Here is a 27235-nt window from a genome sequence, read left to right on the forward strand (position 1 = left end):
GAGGAACCCACACAGGGAAAGATTAAAGCCAAAAACATCTACTAATTTTTAACAGCCAACCTGAGATGCTAGGACCTCATCTTGTGGGATATTTAGCATTATATTTAGCTAGTGCTGTTATTAACTGACAGATGTAGTAGGATCACTCATTTTCAGTATGGATCAATACTGTAAGACAAAGAAACAAAGCGTACTTAGGGGTTCACAAGTGTCTCCTGACCAACAACTAAGGTTGAGATTTTCGTTCACTTGTGCTTCTGAATTGTTGCACATATGACCAGTTAAGAAATCTTTGAGTCCCAATCTGTTTATTCCCCTTCTGTTAAACTGCACTGGGTGCATTTCCTAGCAGCTCATTCTTGTTTCTTCACTTAGGAGAGAAGCCTGCGGTGGCCATGCTTGGCTGAGACCTCTGCCCAGCCAAACTGGGGCTTGGCTACCTACCTCTAAATTTCTCATGTTCTCACACATTGCTGTCATTCTCTGCCCTGCATGGTCTCACACATTGCTGTCATTCTCTGCCCTGGAGCTGTCTTGGAGTCACAAGAGAGTGAAGATACAAAAATACTTCTTCTAATTTGTCACCAGCCATCTATAGACATGCAACAACTAGAGTAGAAAATAGAGGAAATGTACTAAGCAGACTTGATTGGGAATCATCTTAAATCAAAATAGCAAACTACCCCATCTTCAGACTTAAGACTTCCTCTCTCACAGGTATTTGGAACAGTATTTTCATGTAACATCAAATAGCACTTTGCATACAGACAAGTTTCAAAGCCTTGCTTCAAGGAAAGGGGCACATGCACTCCTACATTTATATATTAAGTGCTCTGTTTACCAAAGTTTTTGTGAGACATTGAAACACTTTAAAGAATATGATTTTTCACCCAACTGGCCTCTCCTTTTGTGAAACCTCTGCAAAAAATAGAACCAGCCTTGAAGCAGACACTTGAAATGGGAAAGTCTTAGCCTAAAGGGTCAAAACTTGGCAGAATTAGAGTCATACAGTTCAAAAGCTCACTGTGGCACTAATGGCATTGGTACCATTGTTCTAATTAAAGGTTTTGCTCTTGTTCTTAACCTATCATTTGGTTAATACTGTTTGATTCTCTATTCCCCAAAGTCACTTCAGTACCACTATTTGCGCAGAACAGAAATTATTAAAGTTTATTTCTGCTTAGTGTCTAATGACCAATTTTCAAGTTTTGACAGAGTACTGAAAACACAACAGGGGAATATTATGTGGAAGAGTAAAGAATGCTACTTTGAAACTGAATCATCTCCTAAATTTTAGGCTAGTCACACAAAATCGCTTTCTGTAGAGTGACTTACTAGATGGCTCCCTCACAAATACTGCTACATAATTATTGCTAGCTCTGCAACTAAAAAATCTGAATTGAAACACCATAGGGCTTTTCCAAAGCATCTTACAATGTTCACAGAATTACTACAGTGTGTATTGCCCAGAATACAGAGATAACTTCCCAGTTCAGAGAGACAGTCAAAGGTATTCCCACTTATGATTTCCCCTCCTATTACCTATCTTTTGTTTCTTGCATTGTTATACTTTAAGAAAAATGCTATTAATTATGTGGATGTTAAAGGCCTCAGATCTCCCACTTTCTCTACCAGTAAGAAAAGAGCAGAAACAGCTTCTCTCATCATGACTTATTTTTAGCCTCTCATTAAGTTAGTCTTTTGTCTGTTTTGCACCTTTTTGTAACCTAATAATCAAACTGATCAGTATGACCTGGTCTGTCTGTACACCTCAGGAACAGATGGTATCTACACATAAAAAAGTGGAGTTTTGGGTTGTCATATGTCTTCTAGCAGGTCCTGTGTACAGATCCAGTGCAGTAACAGACTTAACAGGTAAGCTGAAAATACTGATTGCTGACTTGTAAAGCACCTCTATAAGAATATGCAGTACATATACAACTTAGTAATTTGCTGTGCTGTGACTCTAATGCAATATTTTAATTCCACAATGTCCTTGCACTTCAACAAGGACATGAAAACACCATCAGTTTATGCAAAATTAGATACAAAATTAGCTTTGATTTTTACTGTATATACAAGGACATCTCATGAAAACAGTAGGGAGTACCAGATTTGTTCCTGGAACTGAATTTTGCTTCTCTGAGACTAAATTCCATGCTAAAACCATTGAAACAGCATGCAGCAGAAAACAAAGACTAACTAGGTATAACAATCTGAGGGCTGACTTTTGATTTTTCCATTTAACCAACCTCTCTACTTAAAAGTAGAGATGTATTTTATCAACCTGAATGACAATAACACTTAGCTAGAAAAGTGAAGTCTAAGAAAGACAAACAGTAGCTCCAGCTTGTAACTGCTGAAGTAGATCCATTTCTGGATTCTCACATTATACCTGAAAACAATTATATGTCTGCAAATAAACAAAGAGTCACAGCTATATGGGAGAAAAGAGGTGTAGAATCCTCCAAACATAGGTACAGAATATTCACAGAGTATTCTGAGATGATCCTTCCACAAGGATCATTGAGTCCACGTCCTAGGTAAATGGTCCATAGGGTGACTGAAGTCACAGTTTTTGTGTTCTTAGCACCATGCTCTAAGCAACTGAGCCAATTTCAGGGTACAAACACATTCAGAGGAGGAAATCTACAAGATAAGATGTGCACTCAAGATGTGTTCCTTTTACAGAAGCTAACAGATACCTCACTTACCTTGGTTTGGTTGCATATTCATGTTTGGTCTGGGCCCATAGCTGCCCATCGGCTGTCCCTGGCTCATTGTCATCTGATTCTGCACTGGCATGCTCTGTGATGATGGCACTGAGTGATTATAGCCACCCATGGACCCATGGCTACTTGAAGGCATATTCATGGAACTGTTCGTCATATTAAGTTGGTTAGGTCCAGGTCCTTGCATAGGCATATGGTTGGGTCCTTCAGAAAGAAAACCAGGGAAAAAAGTTGCACATTAAGCATCATAAAAGCAGGTGAAAACAGTCATACTGAATCACAAAGCTAAACAGAAGTCATTAAATACAATTACATGAAAATAAAATTAAAGTACAGTTTGGATGTGTTTTCCTCACTTTAAAAATAACAAAGTGAACAACAAATTTCATCTTTACTATGAAATACATTTTCTTTTGTTGAGTAACTAAAGCTACTGAAACAAATGTGAATTATCATATAGCTCATCTTCTATCCATATCACACACAAAACTAGTGTTTTTAGTACTTGCATAATACAGTCTGAATTTTGTTCTGAATGGCACAAGACCAGTGTAACAGACAGCTTGGTAACTCCATCATAGCTGTAATTGTTACAATGGCTATAAAATTTCTGTGTATTCAAACAACCCATGCTAGATAATTTTTTGAAACTAACTATTATTATTACTTTTAAATGCAGTCAGTATTAACATTGACATAATAACACAGAATCATAGAAACATTTTGGTTGGAAAAGACCACTAAGATTGTCAAGTTCAACAACAAATGTAACACTGCCAAGTCCACCACTAAATGCTAACTTAGGCTAACTTTTATTCAAATTATTATACAGTTACCCATAGGAGAAAGAGAAGGTGACAAGCACTCCATGGATGACTTATACAAAAGCAAAGGCCTTCACGGAAAACCTGTGAGTCAAACTCATTCTACAGAGCTGTTTTAATGCCCTTGTAGGTAAAAATGTAACCAAAAGTTGTTCATGACAAGAAGACGACTCCTGAGTTTATCTCCTGAGATCGGATGAGAACAAATCTTTGTGGTAAGACATCAGGACTTTTTTTTGGATACTTCAATCCTGACTTTTTAATAAGAATGACACATGAATGGAAAGCATTTAGTGACCTGTGCTGGTAAACACATCACCTTTGCTGTGAATACGTAAAAGAACAACCTTGGAAATCAAAGAAAGGTGTGAAAAAAGGAACAAAGGGAAAATGTTACAGGCAATGTGCTGCATCTTCTCTACTTGTAAATATGGTGGAAAATTTCAAAACGACAGAAAATCAATGCTTTTGATTTCTAATGGACCTAGCATTGCCATGATTCAGACAGTATGCAACAATGTAGAATAAAAATGGCTGAAGAACTATTTAACATTTTGGATCATACACTATATAGCCAATATTCTGCAACTGCAGAATACTGCAGTTTGCAGTTTACTAGATTTGCAGATTACTAGAGCAGGGGATGATAAATGGAAGGACAGTCTCCAAATTATCAGTTCAGCCTGTGAAGATGCAAAGGAAAAGCACCCTGTTCATACACCCATATGCCAACAACATCTATTCACCTTTTATTTCCCTTCCTCCTGACTACAAAGGTTGAATTTGGATTACTCTGAATGGGTATTTTACAAGTACAACATTACAATACCATCTGGTGAGTTTACACATTACTTTAGGTGGAATAGTGAACAGCTACTAGAACTAAAACTAGTAAGACATCAGACTGGATGTAACTATGACAAGTAAAAATTCAGATAAAATGCATGGATTATGTCCATGACAAGCATCACATGAAGACTTCATGAAAATATGTAGAACCAGAGGACATGACAGACCTGGTCAACTGTTAACAAGACAAATGCTGATTATGTACAGATTTCAACAAGAAGAAACTGCTGTTGCTTTACATGCCACAGGATTTTTCTTAAGCTAGAAAACTCTAAGAAGAGGAATCTAAAAGAAACTACACTAGTAGAGCTGCAAGAAGGTACTGATTTTTTTACATATTTCCCAGTGGAAAAAAAAATAAAAAAGGAACCACACCCCCCTTTTCAGTTGAAAACAGCTCCTAAGTCCTTGGCTAATGAAAAAAAAATGCACTAATCTAGGATAGAATGAAGGCAGGAATAAGGACAGAGTGCTGAACACAAGGTCATAGAGACAACACTAACTGAATGAAACAAAAAGATGCAGAAGGAAAAGGTAACAATGATAAATGAACATGGCTACTAAAGCCAAAATGAAGAAACAGAGTAAGTTTTAAAATGTGTTTATCCTCTTGCCCTTAAGACACATTACTGAAATAAACACCTGATGCTGAAAAAGGCATCAAACATGCAGTTCACTGCTCCTGCAAAACAAGGTGAGCAGAGATTGCTGAAATGTACAAAGGCAGGTCCACCACGAATACAGAAAAAGTAATTCAGTGTACAGGATTATACCCACAAGAGTACTACAGATGCCTATACTGCCTCTCTTCAATTCAACACTGCTTAATTCTATAATAATGAGAACATGGAGACAGTTTAATTATGAAAAAGTGAGCTTGCCTCTAACCATGAGCTCAATCATGAATGTGGTCTGAGGTAAAGCTACAGTGAAGAAAAGCTTCCTACTGTAGTGCAAAGCAACTGTTGCAGAGCTGCTAGAAGACTACTTTCCTAATTAAAAAAGGAAAAAAAAGGTTAGTGCCAGAAAGTTATAACTTGGGAAGGGCTTTATTTTCTTTTTGATGAAAGAAAGACACTGTCAGTGATATTCAAAGAGTTAGGCAAGCACACAGGGGAGCAGGTTTTTAAAAACTGGTAATAAAAGATGCAAAATTAGGAAGGCAAAAATCATCCCAAGAGATAGCTTGAAAAAATACTACACCTTTTCTAAAAGGTTGGCTTATACTTCATGTCTCAGGTGGCACTAAAACCGGAGAAAGCACCCATAAGAAAAAGCTGCTATATTAAATGCGAGGCATTGTATTTTCTGTGGTCAAAATCTAGGGGTTTGTTAGTAAGAAGCTAGAAAACAAGAACAGAGAAAAAAGCTAAAACCATAGGATCAAAAACCTTGCAAATGAAAAATAATAACAACACACTTTACATATAACTTTTTTATAGTTTGCCATAACACTTCATTGAGTTCTCCTGTGTATAAAGACAGAACTCTTAGTTCATTCATATTCTCTAAGAACTCTTAGTTCATATTCTCTAAGAACTCTAAGAACTTAGTTCATTCATATTCTTGTCTTCCTATTTCATTTATCCATATAAAAAAATTATTTTCTTTTTTATATGGATAAATGAAATAGAAAGATGAGAATAGGAAGACGAGAATATGAATGAACTAAGAGTGAATTAATGAGGCATGAAGAATGCATTTCCACTTTAAAGTATCTGCTTTAAAATGCTATAATTAGATAGATATACTTTTAATTAGATTTGTGTTATAATGGAGTTAGCAGAGTAATTGTTTATCCTGAGTATAAAAAGAAGTCCTTTTTCCTCTCAATCACCTATACACATCTTACCTCCAAGAAGATGTAATCCAAACTAGAATACATTTCAGACTACATTTGCAGGAAGGGAAGATTTTGAGAGAACTTGTTGGGAACACACAAACACCTGTGTTGTGGTTTAGAAATGATATTCCCCAATTTACCATTTCCGCTTAAACACTCCAAGCCACACACCACTTTGCTTACTCCCCTGTATCCCCTCTCCTGTGCTAGACTGGAGAGGAGAACAGGAGGCACAAAAAGTAAAGATTACAAATAGAGATTAAAACAATTTACTGGAAAAAGCAATGAAATAAGAACATTAACAGTATTAATAGCAGTGTATAAGATATGAAGGATTCACAGTCAATTGCTCACCACACAGAATCCCCAACAATATCCTGCAGGTTATTCTGACCATGCCTCCTCCTGGCTACTACAAAAATTAACCCTGTTCCAGCTGGAACCAGGACAACCTGTTATGCAGGAAGGTCACCTACCAGTGCCATGACAAAGGTCAGAGACCCCTACAGCTAGTCTTACCTTTCAAGTTTTTACAAAACAACTTTAAGAAATCAAGAAGACAACTTGCCCCTAGCTCAGCTTATCTTTTCATCATCTCCTTCCAAATCCAGATCATCCTAATTTTGCATCACACAAACTCAAACTAACTCTTCAGATAGCAATTTTTTCAGCGAAAAACCACAATCTGTCACAGGTACAAATAACACTCAAGTATATCGCCAGCTGAAAAAGGTTTGCTGTGACTGTCTTCCCTGGCAAGAGGATACAGACACACATTTGTCAGGGGATGCAATTAAGGGCCCCAGCAGCACTTCAGGTTCTGTATTAACCAGGACACAAGTACAAGAAAAATCATCCTTTGCCCTTCAGGCAATGGAACAGGTCTATGACAGAACTTTAAAATTACTCATGCCCTGATGATCACTAGGCAGTTCTTCTAATCCTCCCATCAACCCCTGTCTTCTGCCAATACTCAGTCGTCTGTGGAAGCCCCTGCTCAGATAATACCTGAAATCCTTAGCTGGCATTTTTAAGAGCCTGCATTTTACTTTTTCCATGCTGGTCAACTGATGCCAGTCCTGGATTCTTCCAGCTTAAGATTAGTGACTTTACTCCTTTTATACAGATCATCTCTACAGATATTTAGGATCTTCTATCTGGTTTTTAGGAAAAATGTTTATGTAAGCTAAGAGTAAGTGCCCTAAAATTAGAAAGCAAATGCACACAATACAGAAATTATTAAAAATACAAAGAGAAATATGGAGGAATTTCTCTGTGAAATACAGAAAGGCTCACAAGCAGGTAACTGACATACACTTGAAAAGATACATGTAATTCAGTGACACACTTAACAAGATGATTCTGTTTCCCTTTTTCCAACCTATGAAATTATTTTAGCAAGCCTTTCTGATATTAGAGATGCCCTCATCCTAAGCTGTTTATCTCCACATCCTCAGAGAAAACGTCAAACTGAGATGGAAAGATCAGACATTCAAGAAAGGGAATATGTTGGAGGAAAGGCTAAATTAAAGCTTAGTTGGGAACTGTATTTAAGTATCTGTCTAGGTGAATACCAAAACAAAGCTATTTACCTTTCACATATTTTCCTAAGAGCTCTTTTCTTATTCTATCTAATTACAAAATATGTATGTTTAAGGAGCGACTTTTCTCCCCTGTGGCTCTGCAGTGAAGTCATTATGCTCACATTGTGACTTAGTAATCCTTCTCCTTGGAAAAGATCACTATAATAACAATAATATGATTACACTTGAGGGTCAAAGAGACTGATTTTTGAGAGGCAATGCTATTCTCCACGGAAGCTGATGGATCTTAGATGGATAAAGGACACCATAATCAGAATATCTCTGCCCTACTTAAGGAGCAGCATATATTGCTTTTTACACTTCCAAATGCAGATCATGACCAACATGTATGATGAAACTAACTTCTCCAGACCTACCTTTTATTGCACTTCTTACACAACCTCTGAAGGCTATTCAAGCTACTCTTTCTGAAAAGCTGCCATTATCAAGTCCATTTTATCAAGATTTGCACAGAAATTAGAGACTACAGCAACTGTTATATTGTTTACTATTTATTAAGTTTTGCATAGTTATTACTCTGTTTGCTGTCAGGAAGGTTATCCTTGACACCACTGAGAGATCAGTTTTCAAAGATCCTTTGACAGTAGCTTTCTTCCTTGAAAGTATCAACACCTTGAGGAGCTTTTGTATGAAAAGTTCCTCTGTAACAAAAAAAGAGGAAGGGATCCTGAACAAATGCAATCCTGGGAATGCAATTTTAAGCTGAAAGCCATTTCACATGAAATAGGCAGTATGATTTTACAAGTGGAAATTCAGGAAAATAGCCTCTATATAAAGAAGCATGCTCTTCCATTGCCTACTCCACTCTGATCTGACTGCTAAAGGGAATAGTTACCCCAAAGCCAGTACTAGTAGGCACTATGTGGGATTTTATCATCCTCCTTCTCTGCTTTGTTTCTGTCCTCCCAAGTACATTTCTTTTTATTACAAAACAGGATGGCATAGAAACTGACTTAAAATTTACACCTAGAACAATAATCAGGAGGCCATTTCTTTACAAATCCCTTACAATTCAACACATCTTCAATAATAAAGAACACAGGAGATTAGTGGACAGTGTATAAAAGTAATCTTTTTTTTCTGTTGAACATTTACCCAAATCAAAAACAGTCTCTTTCATATGTATTTATTTTATTATTATCTAATTATTTAGTGACAATGATTTCACATTATCTTTTCATGGAAGGATTTGTGTTCGCTCAGCCACAGGCCAATACCTTTCCCCAGTAAGCCCTCTAAAGCCAGCTGTACTGCATGGTTTCAAACAGACTAAATTTAGCCAGTTCTGTTCATCAGAGGAATGCTGTGTGTCAGCTACATCAAAGCCCAAGGGCAGCCTGATAAACACTGAATACAGGTCACGTAGCTCTGTAGCTAACAAACTCTAAGAGAGCTTGTACTCGGGGGCATTCAAAGCAGTTTTGTCATCAACAATCTAGTATCCCTTGAGCCCCCATGTCGTTTCAGTTGCCAGGCAACGCTGGTGTTAATGTCTTAGAGGAGAAAAACTTACCAGGCATCTGGCCGTTCATCTGGTTCTGCATGTGTGGTGCAGGAGGGCCCCCACCTACCATACCATCTGAAGACATGTTGTGTGAGCGCGGCGGTGGGGGAGGGCCGCTCTGACTCATCCCGCCCGGACCCATAGGCATATTCTGTGTGGGTGGCTGAAAGGAGACAGTTTAGTCAAACATGAGAAGCAGTTAGTCTGACAAACATATTATATGTACATATGGTACAGCATTTGCCTACATTGTTCAACAGCGTATGAAAGAAAGTGCTGAAATGCATTTCTTTCTCTATCTGATATGTTTAACTCCTCCCAACATTAATTCTGGCAAAGCGTTTAACATTTTAATCAATTTTACATTAAGTATTACAGGCAGACAACACCACAGCACTTTTGAGCCCCACTTTAAAATAAAAAAAAAAACCAAACCAATGCCTCATTAAAAAATTACATCTGAACAGTTTAAGATTGCTGGAGTCACTCCCTTAACACATACAAAAAAGCTTTCATTCAACAGAGAAATAAGTCTTTACTTAATTCTCTTGCATCAACTATTCGTTGCTATTAACAGACACCTTGCACTGGGACAAAACAGGTACAACATGAGATGAAAGCCTCTGAATGCTCATAGACCAGCAAAAAATTTGCACCTGGGTGTGGTAAAACACTAGCGATCTCTTCCCTGCTCTCCCCCAAAGCCATGAAGGCCTAGTTCGTAATTCCATGCCAAACACCCCCTACAGACTGGAAGCACATTAGTGCTGGCCTCCAAAGGTCCAGAGACAGCTGCCTAGAAAGGATGTTTTTGGCAAATTTCCTAATGAAATTGTGAGGAAAATAACTGAATAACCTTGAGAGTTCAAAGAGGGAGAGCAAGAAAAACAATAAATACAAGGGGGAATTTACTGGTAAGTTCTACTCCTAGCAATGGAAGGAGACACAGAAACTGCTAGTAGCCAGCTTTGTTTTCCTACTAAAAACACCTGCGAGACTCTACAATCGTCCTCACATACCTTAGCCAAGCACTTTCAGGGGAGTAAAAATCATCTCGATGAGAGCAAATTCCTGTCTCTCTGGTTTTTGAGGACTCTGTCTACAGGTTATAACTATTCATGAAAAATTCTCCCAGTGAGACAACTACGTGTGTGTTTTACAACATTTCTCTTCACAGACAGAACCAAGCAGATGAACCCTAAGCTTCTATCTAGCCCAGTCCCCGCCTGTGCCTACACTATTCATCAGGTTCATAAACACAAAACAGAATACAGCAGTAAAGAGTAAGGCTTTCCCAGTGTGTGTATGTTGGAGATGGTAAGAGCAGGGTAACACAGACACACACACACATATTCACTTGTCAGGGGAGGGGAGTGAATGGTAGTAATTTGTTGTCTCAACATTTCTTCAAACACTTCAAGCAGGTATTATTTTCCCTGCAGTACTTCAAAAATTTCTTCAGGAAATTAGTGAAGGATTTTTTTTTTTCAGCAGGAAGAAGGAAGGAGCTGAAGATAAACATAAGCTAGTAGGCAACTACTCTTACAAAATTCCTTTCATTCCTCCATGATGAAGAGAATGACATGTTATAAGCAAAGTTCCTTCCTCAGCCTATAGCAGAAGTGGCAAGAGGTGAAGAAAGTAAGAATAAAAGGCAGCTCAATCCTCTAAACACTGTGACTGAAAAGCTGCTCCATTCTGATTGTTTTTCCTCCACTAGTAAGCAACCAAGACAAGGCTGCTTCACCTCAGTTAAAGTCCTCGATAACTTCACCTTCAAAACTCACTATCATTTTAATTTTGCATTTAACAGAATATAACATAAATTATCTAAAACTGATATACAAAAAAAAAAAAAGAAAAAAGAAAACAAACAGACTATTTTCATTTTTATTTGTAAAGTATGTTCAGAAATACTCTCAAACCAACACACTTGGTTGGTAACCTCCACATGAACTGTCAGAGCTCAGAGACTATCCCATGTCAGCCTCAGAACAGTCCCATGCCAGCAAACTGAGATTGAATTCAAAATTCATCCAAGCGGAAATGTTTTTAGAATTAAAATTAACTTCTTCAAGTCTAAGTATGAAACATTAGAAAGTCCAATGAAGTACTAAAGAAGATCAGTTCATACCTAGGTTTCAGCTATCCTGCATATGATACTGTACACACATGGGAATGACCTTATCTGTGGAAAGAGGGACGAAAAAAGCTCCAAAGATTATTTAAACAGAACTATATATATTCCAACACTATTTAGTCTGAAATTTTCAAAACAACTATCCTTCAGGTAAAAAAATTATTATCAAAAAGGCAGCATGAGAGAGTGTAGACATGCAAGGACAAGGAAGAAAAACGTGTTAAGGACTTCAGATACAAAAACCTGCAAGAGACTTCACAAACCACAGGGAATTTAAGACAATTGAGGGAGCAACTAAAAACTCTCAAAGAGGTACTACCAGAAAGTAATTAATCAAGAGGAACTTCTGGATATGGAAGCCCAGAGTCCTGTATGAATCCGTATCAGATTCTTGAAAATAATTAAAGAAAAAGGTCCAATCTGCTATCAAAATTCAATCTTCCATTAAAAGAAACTACCCTATCAGATGACTAGAAGGTGGACAAACACTATACCTCTATTTATAAAAAAGTAGTAGGACCAATATAGTAAAGTTCTAATTTACTAGAAATTTTTAAAAATATAAAACAAACCACCTAGCTGCATAATTAACAGAAGCCTCTTAACACAAGTTTTTTGACAAAGCCTTTTGGAGCAATACATTGTCCAGTGGCATGGATCAAAAACTGCTCCAAGGGAATTTTATGAATTTCAAAGAGTAAAGGAACACACAGAGGTTTCCTGAAAATATTTTAGTATATGTCAACATGTGAAGCTACTGCAAAATTACCGAAATTGTGAAACAAAGAATAAGCAGAAGGTGCCAAGTGAAGTGGATAAATATATGGCAATTACACTGAACTATAAACCACTTGCTTCAGAAAGAGGAAGCCCCTATTGCCATTAATCCAGGAAAAAAGTAACAAACAGAAAAGAACTGACCACAATACAGACAGTTTGGTGGGGAAAAAAATCCCAAACCAAAACAAAAAACCCAACAAAACAAACAAAAAACTCAAAACCTCATAAAATCTATGCATAATTCCTGTGTTCACCTTCTGATTATCTTCAGTAATATCCAAAGTCAGGTAGAATACTAAAGAAAAAAATGCCGATGTATTTGATACCATAATACACATTCAATTTGGGCAAAGTAATCTCAAAAAGATATTGCAAAAATAACAGGATTCTAAAGAGAGGCAAGCAGTGATTAAAAACTTTGAATGTTTACACCTGAAACAGTAAAACTGACAAGATTTTTTTTTTTTGCATATAAAGGAATATTATTTAAGAAGCTATGACAGAAATACAATTTAATGTATGATAGATACAAAAAGTAGATCATCCAATTTATGGTTTAACAAGAAAGAAAACCTCAGGAGAACAGTCAGTAAATTGAAGAATAACATTAAACATACAAGACACGCCACAAATCACATAAATATGAGGTATTCATCAACATGGTACTCTAGAACTAAGTTTAAATAAGATTAAGAGATAATTACACATACATATATGCAATAGGAACAGTTATATAGGATATTATATAGGATATTTTAAAAGAGCATTACAAGCCTTTTTGTCAGATCATAAACCAATCACTACCTGATAGTAATTAAAATGAAATGTCTCCTGCAGATATAATTATTCCCCAGTGAAAATCCTCCAGCGTATTTTTCTAGTGGATGCAGACAGAAGAAAACAAGAAAAAATTGTTTTTAAATGGTAATTTCCCGATTTCTATTGGACTTGATCCAGACTTTTAGATAATAAACTTCTTTAAATTAACTTTTAATTTAAAAATCGCAAAACAACAAAAAAATCCACCCAGCTACATAAACTAGATTATTTAACCTTTTTTGTTCCTTATGGAAGTTAAGAAAATTGACTATCCCCAGGAACATGGACTATGTATAGCAAAGACTTTGCAAAATGATCACACAGTATTCAAAAGAAACAACCCACCCTTTGTAAAAGAAAACCTACCCAAAACGAACCCTAGCCATTAAGCCCAGATATGAAGGGTGAAAGGACATCCAAACATAATTAGGTTAACAGAACCAAAGGAGAGGCTACTTCCCTTCTTTTGCTGGAAGTGTGACAAAAAGGAACAAAAATTAAAATCACTCCTGATTTTATTCTGATTATGTAGTAGAAAATGTTAAATATTTTACTTCAGTAAAAAGTAAATTAAAGTCTTAGAAAATGTTATATATAGCTTCACTTGCTACACACTAACATTTGGTTCATTTCCCCAAACACACAGATTTCACTTATAGCCGCTATGAGCATTTAAAATTTATCAGAGCATGAAAAAAAATAATTTTAAGCTATTTAGTGAAACTCTAGAAATTTGAACTGGAAAAAGACTGAAACTGACCCAACAGTTACAACAACAACAACAACAACAACAACAAAAAGAGATGAAAAAAAAATACTAGATTTTAACTGACAACTCCCAGCAAACAAAATCCTACTAAAATCCAAAAGTTATTTGAAAGCATGCATTAAAGACAACAGCTACACTGCATTTTTTTAGATGATTTTCTTTTAAATAATAAAATGGATCAAATATAAGATGCAACAATAAAATCTCCTAGGGTGAAAATGTGAACCTGAAGATGGTAAAATTTTTCTTACCACCAACAGCATAGCATGTTCAAAGATTTGTTTATGGAACATCTATTATAGAAAGTTAGGTGGAATACCAACTGAGTCACCACAAAAAAGGGCAAAAACTAGGAAATACTGTTAATACATTAAAACACAATATTGCTAATCAATACAACTAGTGATAGATAATTAAAATACACTATCAAAAATACTATTTTCTTGAAATTCTCTCAAAATAACAATTAAAAGCTACAAGAAATGCAAACATAAATAGCCTTCTTTTCTTTCCAAGAGAAGCCTTAAGTCAGGATTTAATCAATCATCTTTGTTTTCAACCCTCAAATATCATTTTCTGCAAAGCAAAGCACCCCTTCCCAGGTGGTACTCTGCCCTGCTCATATCACATTGCTAATATCACAGGACCTGTCCCAGTCTTAGAGAGCAGTACTCTGTTGATAGGTGGTGATGGCACCTGTGGAGTACTTACTGAGGTGTCAGACTGGGAAATAAGATCGTAAAGGAATATGCTTTTGAGATTTGAAAGAGCAGAGATTTAATTGGGTTACAATTCCTCTTCTACAAGGTACAGGGTATTCTAGTACTGAGAGTCTTCAATGAAAAAATAAAGACCCCTTATCAATTCTCAGCTAGTGTAATATTTGGGGCTAGGAAGGATTTCTACAGGAAAAACATTTACAATCATGTCTAAATATTGACGTTAATTATAAAAGTAATTTGTGCTCTCACTGCTGGATTATCAGTTGTGACTCAGAGTAAGGAATTTTAAATTTAGAATGACAACCAGTTTATACATCTTGATTTACATCAGCATCTTCAAAAATCAGAGAAATTTTGACTTAATACTTAAACATTCTGTTTAAAGAGGATATGAGAATCTTTAATTGTTTAAAATTGCATATGTCACTACATAAAAATATTTCACTGTCTGTCCTAGGGTGGCGTTACGATGCTTGTATCCCCAGTTGTCTGTCCTGTTGGCTCTGAAAAGCAAAGTTTTGTTTTGTTATCAGCCTGCTCACTGCCCCATGGTCTGCTGGACACAGACGGTGGTACATAGTGCTGCTTTTGCTCTTTGCCTTTGCTCTTGCTCCTGCTTGCTTTTGCTTTTTTGCTTGTTAGTTAGTTTAGCTGGGCAGTCTGGATTTTCCCTGGACTGTCTTTCTTTCCCTTTTCTTTGAACCATTCAAACCTGCTCTGGACTGGGACCTGGGAAATACCAAGAGTCTGCACTTTGTGGCCTGCAGCAGCCATTCCCAGTGCCAGAGGGACTGATAACAGAGAGACCACTCCCAGGAGAGACTTTCTTAATTTGTCATCTCTTCAGAGTGGTGAAAGAGTTTGGTGCTGTTCCTTTTTTTTTTTTTGTGCTGGGGAGTGTTTTGCCTGTTAAATAAACAGGGTTTTTTCCACTTCTCTCCAAAAAAATTCTTCCCGAACCAGTGGGGGGAGGGGCTGTGGCAGTCTGCTTTCTGGGGGCTCCTTCCAGAGGTTTTCTCCCAGATTTGCTCTCAACCATGACACTGTCCCAATATTCTTTAATGATGTTTTAACAAACAAAATTTAACCCTAAAATATCTGTTGTCCTCTTAGCAATAGCTATAAAAATAATCCCCCAAAAATCCTTTGGGAGGCTTTAGAACTAAAAATTACTTAAACCAGAAATTTTAAAAACTGCGTTAATTCATATGGGTTTATTAAAAGTGATCATGAATCAGTTAACTGTGAATGTTAACTCAGGAGTCGCTGAATTATAGAAACTAGACAACTTCTGAGTTGCTCTGTATATCCCCCGTAAAATGTAGTTCCTATCTGTCCTCAGAAGCTTTGTGTCCCACAGCCCCTTGCCTCTTTTGTTTTTAAGATGGTTTAATGTTTGGTGTGATACTTACAGGTTTTGCTTGCATTTAGTAGCCTAAGAGAAAAAGTAATCCACCACTGTTTTAGCTAAAAGGCTTTACATAAACTCACCTAAAGCAGAAAGAATCCAGCAGAACCCTCACAGCAAGACATTTGAGAAAGAACAAAACCCTACAGACTCTGCACCTATGTTACCAGACTACCACTCTACCTCTCAGGAAAAAGCCTACAATTGAAAAGGTATTTATTGTGCAGACACTGCACTACAGAGAGGCAAATCACATCTTTGAGTATCAGAGAATTACACTTTAGAGCATACTCCTCATTCAAACTGCCACCGATTTTTACTGATTTCTGAATCAGTCACACAAGTTCATAGGCAACAGAAGTAGTTTTTTGTGTACAGTGCACTAGCTCCCCATGTGGACACACCTGATTAACAATACATGCATAGTAGCTTACAGAACTTAGAGCAATCCTCTGGTTTAAAATGGCAGCTATTGGGCTCTGAATCACTCCTAACAACTGAAATTCCTGCATTTATTTTTTTCTTAGTGTAGTTGCTGGGTTAAGAAGCTCCCACTAGTGACTCTTCATTTCCAACAGTATCCTTTCAGTTGTGTCAACACAGCTGCCTTCTTCTCTTTTATAACATCTCAAGAAATTATTGGGTTTTTTTTCAAAACTATTTAACATTTAATCAGAACAATTAGTCTTCAAAATCCAAGCTCCAGTCATCACTAATAGCTCCCTTGCCTCTTGACAGGAAACATCCAACCTTCCTTTTGCTCTGTTCTCTTATTAACTCAGTTTACAAACAGTTGAACTTGAACTGGGCATGGACTTGTGTTCTGAAGGTTAATGAAAAACTATGCAGCATACTTCACATACCAGAAAGAGATTTTCTGCTATGCTACCTGTCCTGAATTGAGTTTCTTCCTAGTAGCTGGTGTAGTGCTGGGTTTTGGATTCAGCAGAATAATGTTGATAACACATTGATGTTTTAGCTGCTGCCAAGTAGTGCTTACTCTTAAATCAAGGATTTTTTTTGTTTCCCAGGCTCTGCCAGCAAAGTGTGGAAGTAGCGAGGAGGGAGCATGGCCGAGACAGCAAACCCAACCTGGCCAGAGGGATAATCCACACCACAGAGCATCAAACTCAAGCTGGGCACTGCTCTGTGGTTTTACTGTCTCATTTTTAATTATAATTATAATCTTATTGTAGTATTTTATTTCAATTATTAAATTGTTCTTTTCAACCTATAGGTTTCATCTTTTTTTCTGATTCTCCTGCCCAGCCCACTGCAAGGGGAACGAAGGTGTGTGGGGTAACCAAGCAGCTGCATGGTACTTAGTTGTCAGCTAGGGTTAAACCACACCACCACCATAGCTATCAAACTTTACCAGGCATTTGGTGCATAACTGGACATGAATCTCATTAATTTAGGATTCCTCTCATCATCACCAATAAAATTTTACTTCAGAATTTTATTTTTAAGTGTGAAACTGAGCCGTATTTTTATTCTCAGGATGCTACCTTGCTTTTTTCAAGAAAAGACAAGTCAAGGTAATTCAATTAACATATATTTTAGCAACTTTTGTGTTCAAAATAAAGACTACTAAAAAACCAGAGGACACAGCTCAGTTCTTAAGACTCAAAGTTTTTTCTACAACCATATGCAAGTACATTAAAACCACAGATTGAACATCACCCCTTTGAAAAATAAAGTATGTAAAATTATATGAGACTTTTCGTTGTTTGAGTGAAACCATGCTTATATTGAATATTCCTATTTAGCCTGCAGAACTCATCAACTTAGAACCATTAAACATCATTACTAACACTTCATGAAAGCTTGTCCTCAAGTTGATTTTTTGAAGTATTTCATTATTTTGTGTATGGGCAGTGATTGTCTTTGGTTTTGGTTTGGGAGATTTTTTTTTTATTAGTTTGGTTTGTTGTGGTTTAGGTTTTTTCCTATCTCTTGAAGCAAGTTCCTTTGGAAAGAACCAGCATTTCAGCGCTTATTGAGATCAGGTGTTTATAAAAAGCAATCATCTTATAGAGAAGTATTTTACTACTAAAGTGACATGGACTCCTCCCTAATCTGTGTGACAAGTTTGGGAACAGCACAAAATAAGGGATTTTGCAAGACCCACAAAAAGCTTAATTTCTGAAAGAAATAGCTCAAAAAGATATTTCTGGTTTTCAATTAGAAAGTTTATTAATAAACCTTTACAATATTTGAAATTTAGAAAAACTATTTAATGCAATATCCAGATTCTTCTATGACTTGGACACACTAAGTTTTCTTGGAAGTCATTACATATTATTTTCAACGCCTTGAAATACACACAGAAATCTCATGCTTTGCATGCTGACCGAATGTAAGAAAAACTGAAAAAAATAACTTCCTACACTAAAAAAAAATCAACCCCCCCCAAAAAAAACCCCAAAAAAATCCTCAAAAACAATAAAACCCCACACACTAATGTTCCCAAATAATTGCCACACACTTCAATATCTGCCCATTATAAAATGGAAAGTTTCGCACTACATACCAAATAAACTGATAGTCATGGGTTGTTTCCTTAAAAATAATTGGCAAAATGAAAACATATAAGAGAGAGATGATGTACAAATAGAAAAGCTGGGGGATTTTTATTCAGTAGTCTTTAATGACTTCTTAAGGGCACTAAAAGCACTTCAGAAAAACAAAAAAATACAAGTCAAGGAGGATAATGTATTTGTTCTGTAGTTTGAAATTTCATGTGTTTAGAAACAAACACACATAATACTTCACCACCACTTCAATTGCATCTTTGGTCTCTACGGTTCAAGGACGACAGTATCTAGCTGTAGCCTACCTCAAAAGCAGCATCAGTGAAAAATCACAAGAAATCAAGTGTCGTGTTCCTCATCGTGCCAAAGCCCTTTTGGGGAAGCTAGTTAATCTCATAAGGTAATGGTAAAGAGACTCTTGACTGTGATCCAAAAAAGAGACTATCTGCCACTACTCAAAAAGAGACAGCAAAAAGATGCATCAACTTCCTATGTGAACTTAATCACTGCTCTAATCCAGCTGGGAAGACAACACATAACAGTCCTGCCCTTAATAACGCTGCTGTTCACACAGCTGAGAAAAGACTGGTTGACTCAAGAACTCCAAAAGTAATAATTTAGTACTCTAGAAGGCATACAAGACCACAGGAGCTTTTTTATGACACTGGATTTTTCAAAGTTTCCCCAGTTCCCTTCACCCAGATTCTGCAGTGCTTGCTTCACCTTTCCACACTTGCAGGTCCCAGTTATATAAACATTTCTCTGCACAACACCATTGGGTCACCATACTTTTTGTTCTCTAAGGCAATACCGAAGTTTCAGAAACCTTATCAATCATTTCATTAGAACAGTAAACTCTTAAAGGCAAGGGAAAACAGCCTACAACAAGCATTTCTCCTAACAATATAAAGCATTAAGTGTAAGGAATGCTTACACTTAAGCATTCCTTAAAGTGTAAGGAATATTGCTAGAGGACACAATGAAGTTCTCATAAGGTTAGAGTAATTTTTGCTCATATTAAAAGTTTCAATGAACCTGGTAACTTACGTCTTTTGTTCAGTGTGAATGATGTATGAAGAGAAGCATTCTCTTTTCAAATTCACTTTAACACATAACTATTACTTTTTATGAAATGCTTTAAAAGTTTTGAAATTCCTTGAGAGCTTATTTACCTCATTAAAATAGTAACAGGATAAAATTTAAACAAAAAAAGAAAATTTAGTCTACCAGGGGGAACAATCTTCCAGAAATGAATAGATAAGACACAGCCCAGCTTCAGAAGGTACTCAAACTCAAGGTCTCCTAACTTCTATGGAAAGAAACTACAACAGTAGTAGCATAAAATTGATATATTTTAGTATTAAAAATAGTAGATGTCTACACACACAATATCTTGCTCTGTATTTACTGTTAGCATCCTCATCTTGAATTTAGTAAGGCTGATCAACTGCTGATACATAAGCATGGTGAAGAGAATCATACTACCTCCAAGTCAAGAGGAGCCACATCAGCTCCTACATGGAAAGCCAGTGGAGGAAAAGACTGAAGTAGTTCATCTTGCATTGAAAAAACAAAGATGATAGATCACATGTTCCCAAATTCTGTTAGTTAAAATTTACTAGCAAGACAGAAAGAATTTAAAGAATATTTTCCTATAAACCTCAACAAAAATCATCTTGTCTGATTATGCCACATTTTGAGGCAATCTTCAAAGACTGTAGGTCAGACCATCTACATTTAGGTAAGACTGAAGATGCTAAATTTCATTTAGCATTTTTGAAAGAAAACCCAAAGAAATCCAAGAACCTTTATTCCCTTCCTCACCTGTCCAAAAGAGACTTTCTTTACCCACTCAAACACACACTATGCTATTTTTTCTCAGTACCATGGAATATTCCTGTCACTGAAGATCAGAAACACACTTCTGTCCAGCTCTGCAAGCAAAAGCCTTTCCCAGACCTATCTTCATTTTCTTTTAGGAAGAGACTGTCATCACATTCAACTTTAACAACAGGGCTGTCCACCAGGGACTAGGATAAGGTCAAATTCATTTCCAGTTGTCATCAGAACCAGGATATGAATTAAGCCTCCAAAAGCATATTAGTTAAGGAACACACACTGCCCTCTTAAATGGCTCTTTCCCTCCTGCTCAGCTACAAGCATGGATTAATAAAAAGAGAAACCTCTACAGGCACAACAGGTTGGACATAATAAAGCACTGTTTCTATAGTCCTCTAGGTACCAGCTTGAAAGGATGCTTCACTAGTAGCAATGATTGGAGAACACTTCTCCAGAGACCAAAGAAAAAGTAATTCAATTTCAGTTGGTGAAAACTAGTATCTAGGAATGGCTGTTTTATAGACATTCTTTTTAGCTTCATTGTGCAGAAATGAATCAAGACTATATTAATTCAAGAGAAGTCTTATTACCAAAAACCAAAGAAGTTTGTTGTGTTACTCACAATGAAATCCCCAAGCTTTCTGATTAGCACAAAAAACAAACAGTAAGCTATCTTTAAGCTGCTGGGTTTTTTTCATACTGCTGCATAAACAATGGAAAAGGGGAAAAATTTGAGGCATCTTATAAAATACAGAGTTCAGGAATGCAGATTAAGAAATTCAGATTAAAAAATGATAGCAAGTAATATCCAAGACATGTAAAGTGATGCAGTGTTTCAAGGGCCTGTGGGACCTTACTTCTTTCATATTATTATAATCCACCTTAAAGCAAGGTTGTTTTCCAATACAGGAGAAAGGCAAAGAATTTGAGACTCGTCTGGAAGGTGGAAAAGCAGAAAAAAAATTTACCCAGCCTCATTCCACTGGGGCAAGAGAATGGATGACATTCCAGTGAAAAGTAAAAAGACAAAGAAAAGAATCCCATTCCCTCACCTTTCCCTAATCTAAGAGGAAAAAGAATACTGTAGGAGTTGACTAGGAACAATACCACTGAAGTTCTCAGCTGAGAGGGAAAAACAAAAAAAAAGGAAAAAAAAATCTGTCTTTGAGGCAGATGAGGTAGTTGAGCATTGCACATCTAATTCACGGTAGGAGTCTACATTTAAACAAGTCAGATTTTAAGCAATACCTAAGCAGTGAGATTACTCCAAATACAGCATGAAGAAACAGCATCATGTATTTACTGTACAGTAAATCAGAGGCCAAGTGTTTGGTCATTATCTCAAACATTTGGCTGGTTGGCTTTTTGTTTGGGTGGGGTTTTTTTACCTACATGAATCCAAATGAAATATATTCCCTATTTTTACACTGTTTTGTACTTACTGCTGGTAGTAGAGACTGCATGTTCTGGTTGGAGTCAGCTATAGTGGCTAGGTAAACCAAGTTTGTATGCAGCATCTGCTGGTATCTATCAAAATAAGCAAAGCAAAACAAACCTTAATTCATAAATACAGTAACATCCGAATTTACTCTAATTCCACAAACATAAAGAAGGCTACTTATGTAAAACAAGACTCAAGAGACTTACAAGAGTACTGTTACTGGGAATCTTAAGCCTTTTCCCTCACACTTACCTATTATCCAATCTTTCCCAATGTCTCCATCATATCTGTGCCTAACTGTACTACTGTCTTGCTATGAAAAAATCTAAAGCTGGGTGACATTGTTCTCACTTATTTCACTTCCTGCCTTAAACTAAATCACCAGAATACATACAAGGAGTGTGTTTATGTCTGGTGTAATTTCGATCACAAACACCAGAGAAAGAGAGCTGTTTATTGTGTCTCCATATTCAAGATATCGTAGATTTATGTGAATTGTGACCACATTTCATCAGGACCCTGAGCTTTGGAAGTTTGCTATGGAATAATTTTTCTGCTAGAGAACCACAGTCCTGATTCTCAGTATCTAGCCCACAGTCACAATAACAACCTTGAAAGCTGGAGCAGATCACAAGTATATAACTACAGGCTTGCAAACAAAAGTAGTCCCTTAAACCAAAAGCACCTATTATTTATGATCCCACCCCTATTCCCAGATTACCAGTTCTCTTGGCAAGGGAGTAAGATGTCCTACCTCTCCAGATTTGTCTGATTACATAGGTGCCATCATCACCTCAAGCCAGAAAAGTACAATGGGAAAATAACACTCCTTAACAATTCACTCCTTCTATAGTTCTCTCAGATCACTCCCACTAGATGGTAAGTCTGTGATGGATATTGTGGCAAACCAAACTTCTACGAAAAGCCTGTTTGTTCTCGGTCAAGTGAAAAGCAGGTAGTTTTCAAACATGCCATTAGGAAGCAGAACGGTCCAATTTCCTACATGACTTTGAGAATTTTTCAAACAAAACTACCTCTTTCCAACAATGTAATTACAATACAGAGGAAAAATATTTTTGTTAGACAGTCCTTATTTTTATGAGCAGCATCATCATGACATCAACTTACAGTAGGGAAGTTGCAGCACTTCAGTGACAGAAGCGATAATCATAAAGCAAATAAAACCCACCCACCACACACAAGAATTTCAAGTGTACTATCTGTAGCAATGCTTTTCTTCACAGCACAGCTGTCCTGTAAGGTAAGCTGAACAAATTAAGAATGATGATTTAGATGGAAATTCACCCAGTCCGCAGTAGGTATGGATTAAGGTCTTACTGGGAGCATTCAGAAGTCTTTCCCTTGTTCTGATAGTCCATTATACACTGGATAAGATGATTGTTTTCATCCAACATCTGAAACAATAAAGAAAAAGTTTGGAGTAAATTCCATGTTCTTTGTGGAAAGAAACTGAAGATAAGTCTGAGTCTTGAGTAATGCTCCTCTTCTTACTTTTAAAAAACAACTAAAAAAGTTGTTAGGCAGAAAGCTCTACTTCATCAATTATTTGCAGAACACTGTTTTGCTCCCATTTCCCCCTTCTGATTAGTTTTACAGGTTTTGGCTTAAGGGTTTCATAATGCTACCATCAGCAGCTACATTTGTGAAGTGTCCTGTTCAAATACCTATGCTTAGAAAGTTTTAAATTTTTTCTGCATTCCTTTGATTGCTAACAAGAAATTCACTTAAAAGTTTATGCCCCAAGCTTCCCTTCTAGTTCTAAAGCCTGCAACTACATATAAATTTAATTTTAAAAGGCACTGAAATTGCTAATGGTGAAAACTGAGCTGACCATATTTGTTCAGCAAATGCACTGGAAAGCCAGGCAATATTTACATGAAGATTCTCTAACTAAGCTGCATTTTATAAATATTTGGTATAATGGCACATTATGGTCTAGGAATGGTATTGCCCAATTTAGTGTTCGAAATGAAACACTCCAAACCATGCATCCCTCTACCCTCTGGTAGGGCAGAGGGGAGAACTGGAGGTACAAAAGGTTAAGATCACCAGTTGAGATAGCAAAAATTTACTGGAAATACCACTGAAATAAGAAGCAAACAATAACAATAGCAAAAATACTACTAATGGAGAGTACAAGAGGGCAAATTATTCACATTCAAGTGCTCATCACATACAGCCCCCAACAATACCTGATGACACCACAACACATGAACCCTTCCCCCATCCCCAGAAAATTAACTGAGGTGCTACAGAATAACCTCCAGATCCACGCCATGACCCTCCCTGGCTATTGCAAGAATTAATCCTGCGGTGGCCAGAACCAGGACAATGGACACAATAAATCTAACATACTTCAGCAGTGTCCATGAAAATGAATACTTACTAATTAATTTTCTTACCAAAAATGAGTAGTTCTAAAAAAATCATGGAAAACGGCCAATTTCACAACTTTCTACAAAAAGTTCACAAAGTCAAAGTGTTCCAAGCTCTCTAAACAGGGAAAAAAACAACCCAGTCTCCTAGAGTGAATGTAACCCACACTCATCTTTCCAGCTCATGCTCTGCACTCTGATCAGGCAAGATTCAACAGAACCATGGCTAATCTGAGCCATCAGCCAAGTTATCCAAGTCAGCTTATAGAAATGGAAAATTTAATGCCAAATGTAAATTTTTGCATCAATTTACTCCTTTGCTTTCTCTGACTGGAAAGCTAGTTTAGATCCCTTTACCCAGTTTCTGAATATCACAAAACAAGCAGAACCTTAAAACATCCTACACATTCTCTCCTTCTTCCAAACATGGTTGAAAACAGCCATGAGTAGACTCATCCTTCCACAAGGAAAGCACAACATCATACCACAACCTTTATTCCCCTAACAAATTCTACAGAGAGGGAAAAAACAACAAAAAAAGTAGTGTCAGTTTTTTCCCCACTTAATCCATGTCTACTATGAAAAGAGTATGGAGTCAAACACCTTATGCAGTTCACTCAGGACTTCTATCCACATAAGAACCAGCCAAGTTTTCTTGAACTTTAAACCGTAATTCACCAGAATGGACTAGAATGATCCCAGTACAAGTATTTTGCCTGAAACTGTTGGATCTGGAAACATATTCATTAAGCCCTAAACACAGACATAACTGCAGTGCTTTCAGCTACTTTGTGAGCCTCAAAAACCAGGCAAAGCTACAACTACACTCTCTGAAGAGGATCACACACTGCAACATTGGTACACAGCACGTGTACTAACTTCAAGCTTTGTAAGAAACACAGTGGCCATTTTCATCATTTCAGGAAAAAAAGGAAAAAATTAGATAATACGATTGATACCAAAGTCTAATAGAGGACTTGCAAAGGAAGCTGTGAATCAAGGCCCTCCTCAGAATATCTCCCACAGTTCTGAGGGAAACAGCAGATTCTTAAGGCTTAGCAGACAAGTAGACCTTTAAACTGCCCATTAGATGGTTGCATTCTTCATTACAGCCATGTAAGACACACCTCTTGAGAAGCAAAGGACTGGAGGGGGGCAGGAATGCTAGGGGCTAAAAGGAAAGGGAACAAAAAGGATTATAACTGTATCCTAGGTAGGGCTACAGTCAACTGCTTTTTAGAAGTTTAAATGAGTGTTTGCTGACAGAAAATTGTAATAATTATAAACATCTACCATCAAAAGAGAATTTAGTTTCCAGCTGGATGAAGATACCTTCAGGGCTTCTGACAACTTAGGTACTACAAAAATTCTTCACCTTTAACACTGGGGTTTTGCCAGCACACCACCACTGAACTAATGGTTTGACTACAGACCCAGGAAAACTTTATCATCTGTATTCTCCATGGCACCTCAGCATCCTTAAGTCTCTACTGACTACCTCTGTGCAGCTTTCCACCCAGTGGATATGTATTTTTTATCTACAATTCCCAAGCACTGACTTCCCCCTCAGTACCCTGGATGTTTCCCTTACAGCTCCAAGGTCTTCTCTGAGGTCCATATCGCTGCAGCACCTGCTTTGTAGAGATTCTAATTCTTTACTAAATCGGATGTTAGATCTATCTACTTAAAGGACTCCTCTACATAAGGGGATGGTACCAATCTGAAATCTGTTTGATCCACGGCCACCCACACCAATGACGGTACAAGTCTTGAGTTAAGTTTCTAAATACCACACAGTTACCAGTGAACTTGAACACGCTCCTTTGCTGCTGCTGTGGATTATTATTAATCCTGTATGCGCGTTTCTTTGATGGCTTTAGAGTTAACTTGCTCCCTCCCACACAAGCTTAGGTGGAGTCGTCCGGAGCGGCTGTCACTGGCTCCGAACGCGATATTCTTCTTCAATCACACCTAAGGCTTACTGGGAGGCAGCCTTAACTACCAGGTCGACCAAGTTTGGGAACTGGAGCCGCCTTCTACTCCGCAGCGCCCAGTCGGGCAGAGGGTCTGGAACAAACCGGCCGCGGTCCCACTGTCAGAGCCCTCCCGCAGGAAGGATTTACTCGACTCTCCGCTTCCAGGCCGAGTCCTCTCGGGTAAATTCAGTCCAGCGGGGCGATCGGGGCAGCCCAAGCGAAGGAAGAAAAACGAGGGCTGCAAACACCCAGGACACCGCCCGCCTCCTCCCGCCGGCCCCGGGACCCTCCAACAAGTGTCCAAGTGCAGAGACAGGGGCCGAGCCCCGGGCACAGGGAGTGCGGCCCGGCCGCCTCCCTTCCCCGCCGGGGCCTCGGCGCTGCGGGCCTGAGCCGCCGCCGCCCCCGTTCCCCGCGCGGCAGGAAGCGGCAGCTGCAGCCCCCGGGGCCGCCCGGGCCGGGCCGGGCCCTGCTCTTCGCGCCGTCCTCACCTTCTGGATGGCGGCCGGCGTGATCTCGCCCTTGCCCCGCTGCCTCGGGGCCGCGAACGCCACCGACATGTCTGGTGGGCGCCGGAGCCTCCGCGGCCGCTCCCGCCCGTTCGCGCGCGCGCCCCGCGGACCCAGCAGCGGCGGCGATCCGGGAAGAACGCGGCGCGCGGTGGGGCGGGGGCGCGCGCCCGGTGGGACGGCCCATCCCCATCCCGCCGGGGGAAGGGGTTAAGGAAGACCGGCGGCTCCTCCCTGCTTTTCTCCTTGGCGAGGGGGCACCTCAATGACACCGTGGCTGCCCCGCACGGCCCGGCCAGAACAACTGGACCGAGAGCCGATCCTGAGCCGCTTCGAAAGTGATCTCCACGCACAGCCTTGTCACGCGCCTTTCTTAGCTTCCCCTTTCCCTCTGCCGCATTGGTACGTTCCTGCCCGAAGAGCCTCATAGCAGGGAAGTGGTACGGTCGGCTGGGGGGAGTGGCGATGTTGTGGCGCGCACGTTGCAGGGGACACGCTAGGGCTGTGCCGGGAGGCAGTCTCTACTCCCCCCTCTGCCCAGCGCCG

At 38.3% G+C, this 27235-nt stretch overlaps 1 protein-coding gene across 3 annotated transcripts in view; it reads right to left on the bottom strand.

Moving 5' to 3' along the window:
• The window catches only part of SS18 (SS18 subunit of BAF chromatin remodeling complex), a 44551-nt gene extending 17709 nt beyond the window's left edge, over positions 1–26842 (bottom strand). For all 3 annotated transcript variants that reach the window (XM_085572031.1, XM_021551605.4, XM_021551604.4), the window contains exons 1-5: positions 26672–26842; positions 23147–23223; positions 21810–21894; positions 9366–9519; positions 2715–2936 (exon numbers count right to left, since the gene is read on the bottom strand). In XM_085572031.1, coding sequence (XP_085428157.1) covers positions 2715–2936; positions 9366–9519; positions 21810–21894; positions 23147–23223; positions 26672–26740 — 607 coding nt within the window. In that variant the 5' untranslated portion in view covers positions 26741–26842. The remainder of the gene's footprint in view (positions 1–2714; positions 2937–9365; positions 9520–21809; positions 21895–23146; positions 23224–26671) is intronic.
• Between the last annotated feature and the right edge of the window lie 393 nt (positions 26843–27235).

The sequence above is a fragment of the Lonchura striata genome, chromosome 2 (assembly GCF_050655825.1).
Source record: "Lonchura striata isolate lonStrDom1 chromosome 2, ASM5065582v1, whole genome shotgun sequence".
Lineage (NCBI taxonomy): Eukaryota > Metazoa > Chordata > Aves > Passeriformes > Estrildidae > Lonchura > Lonchura striata.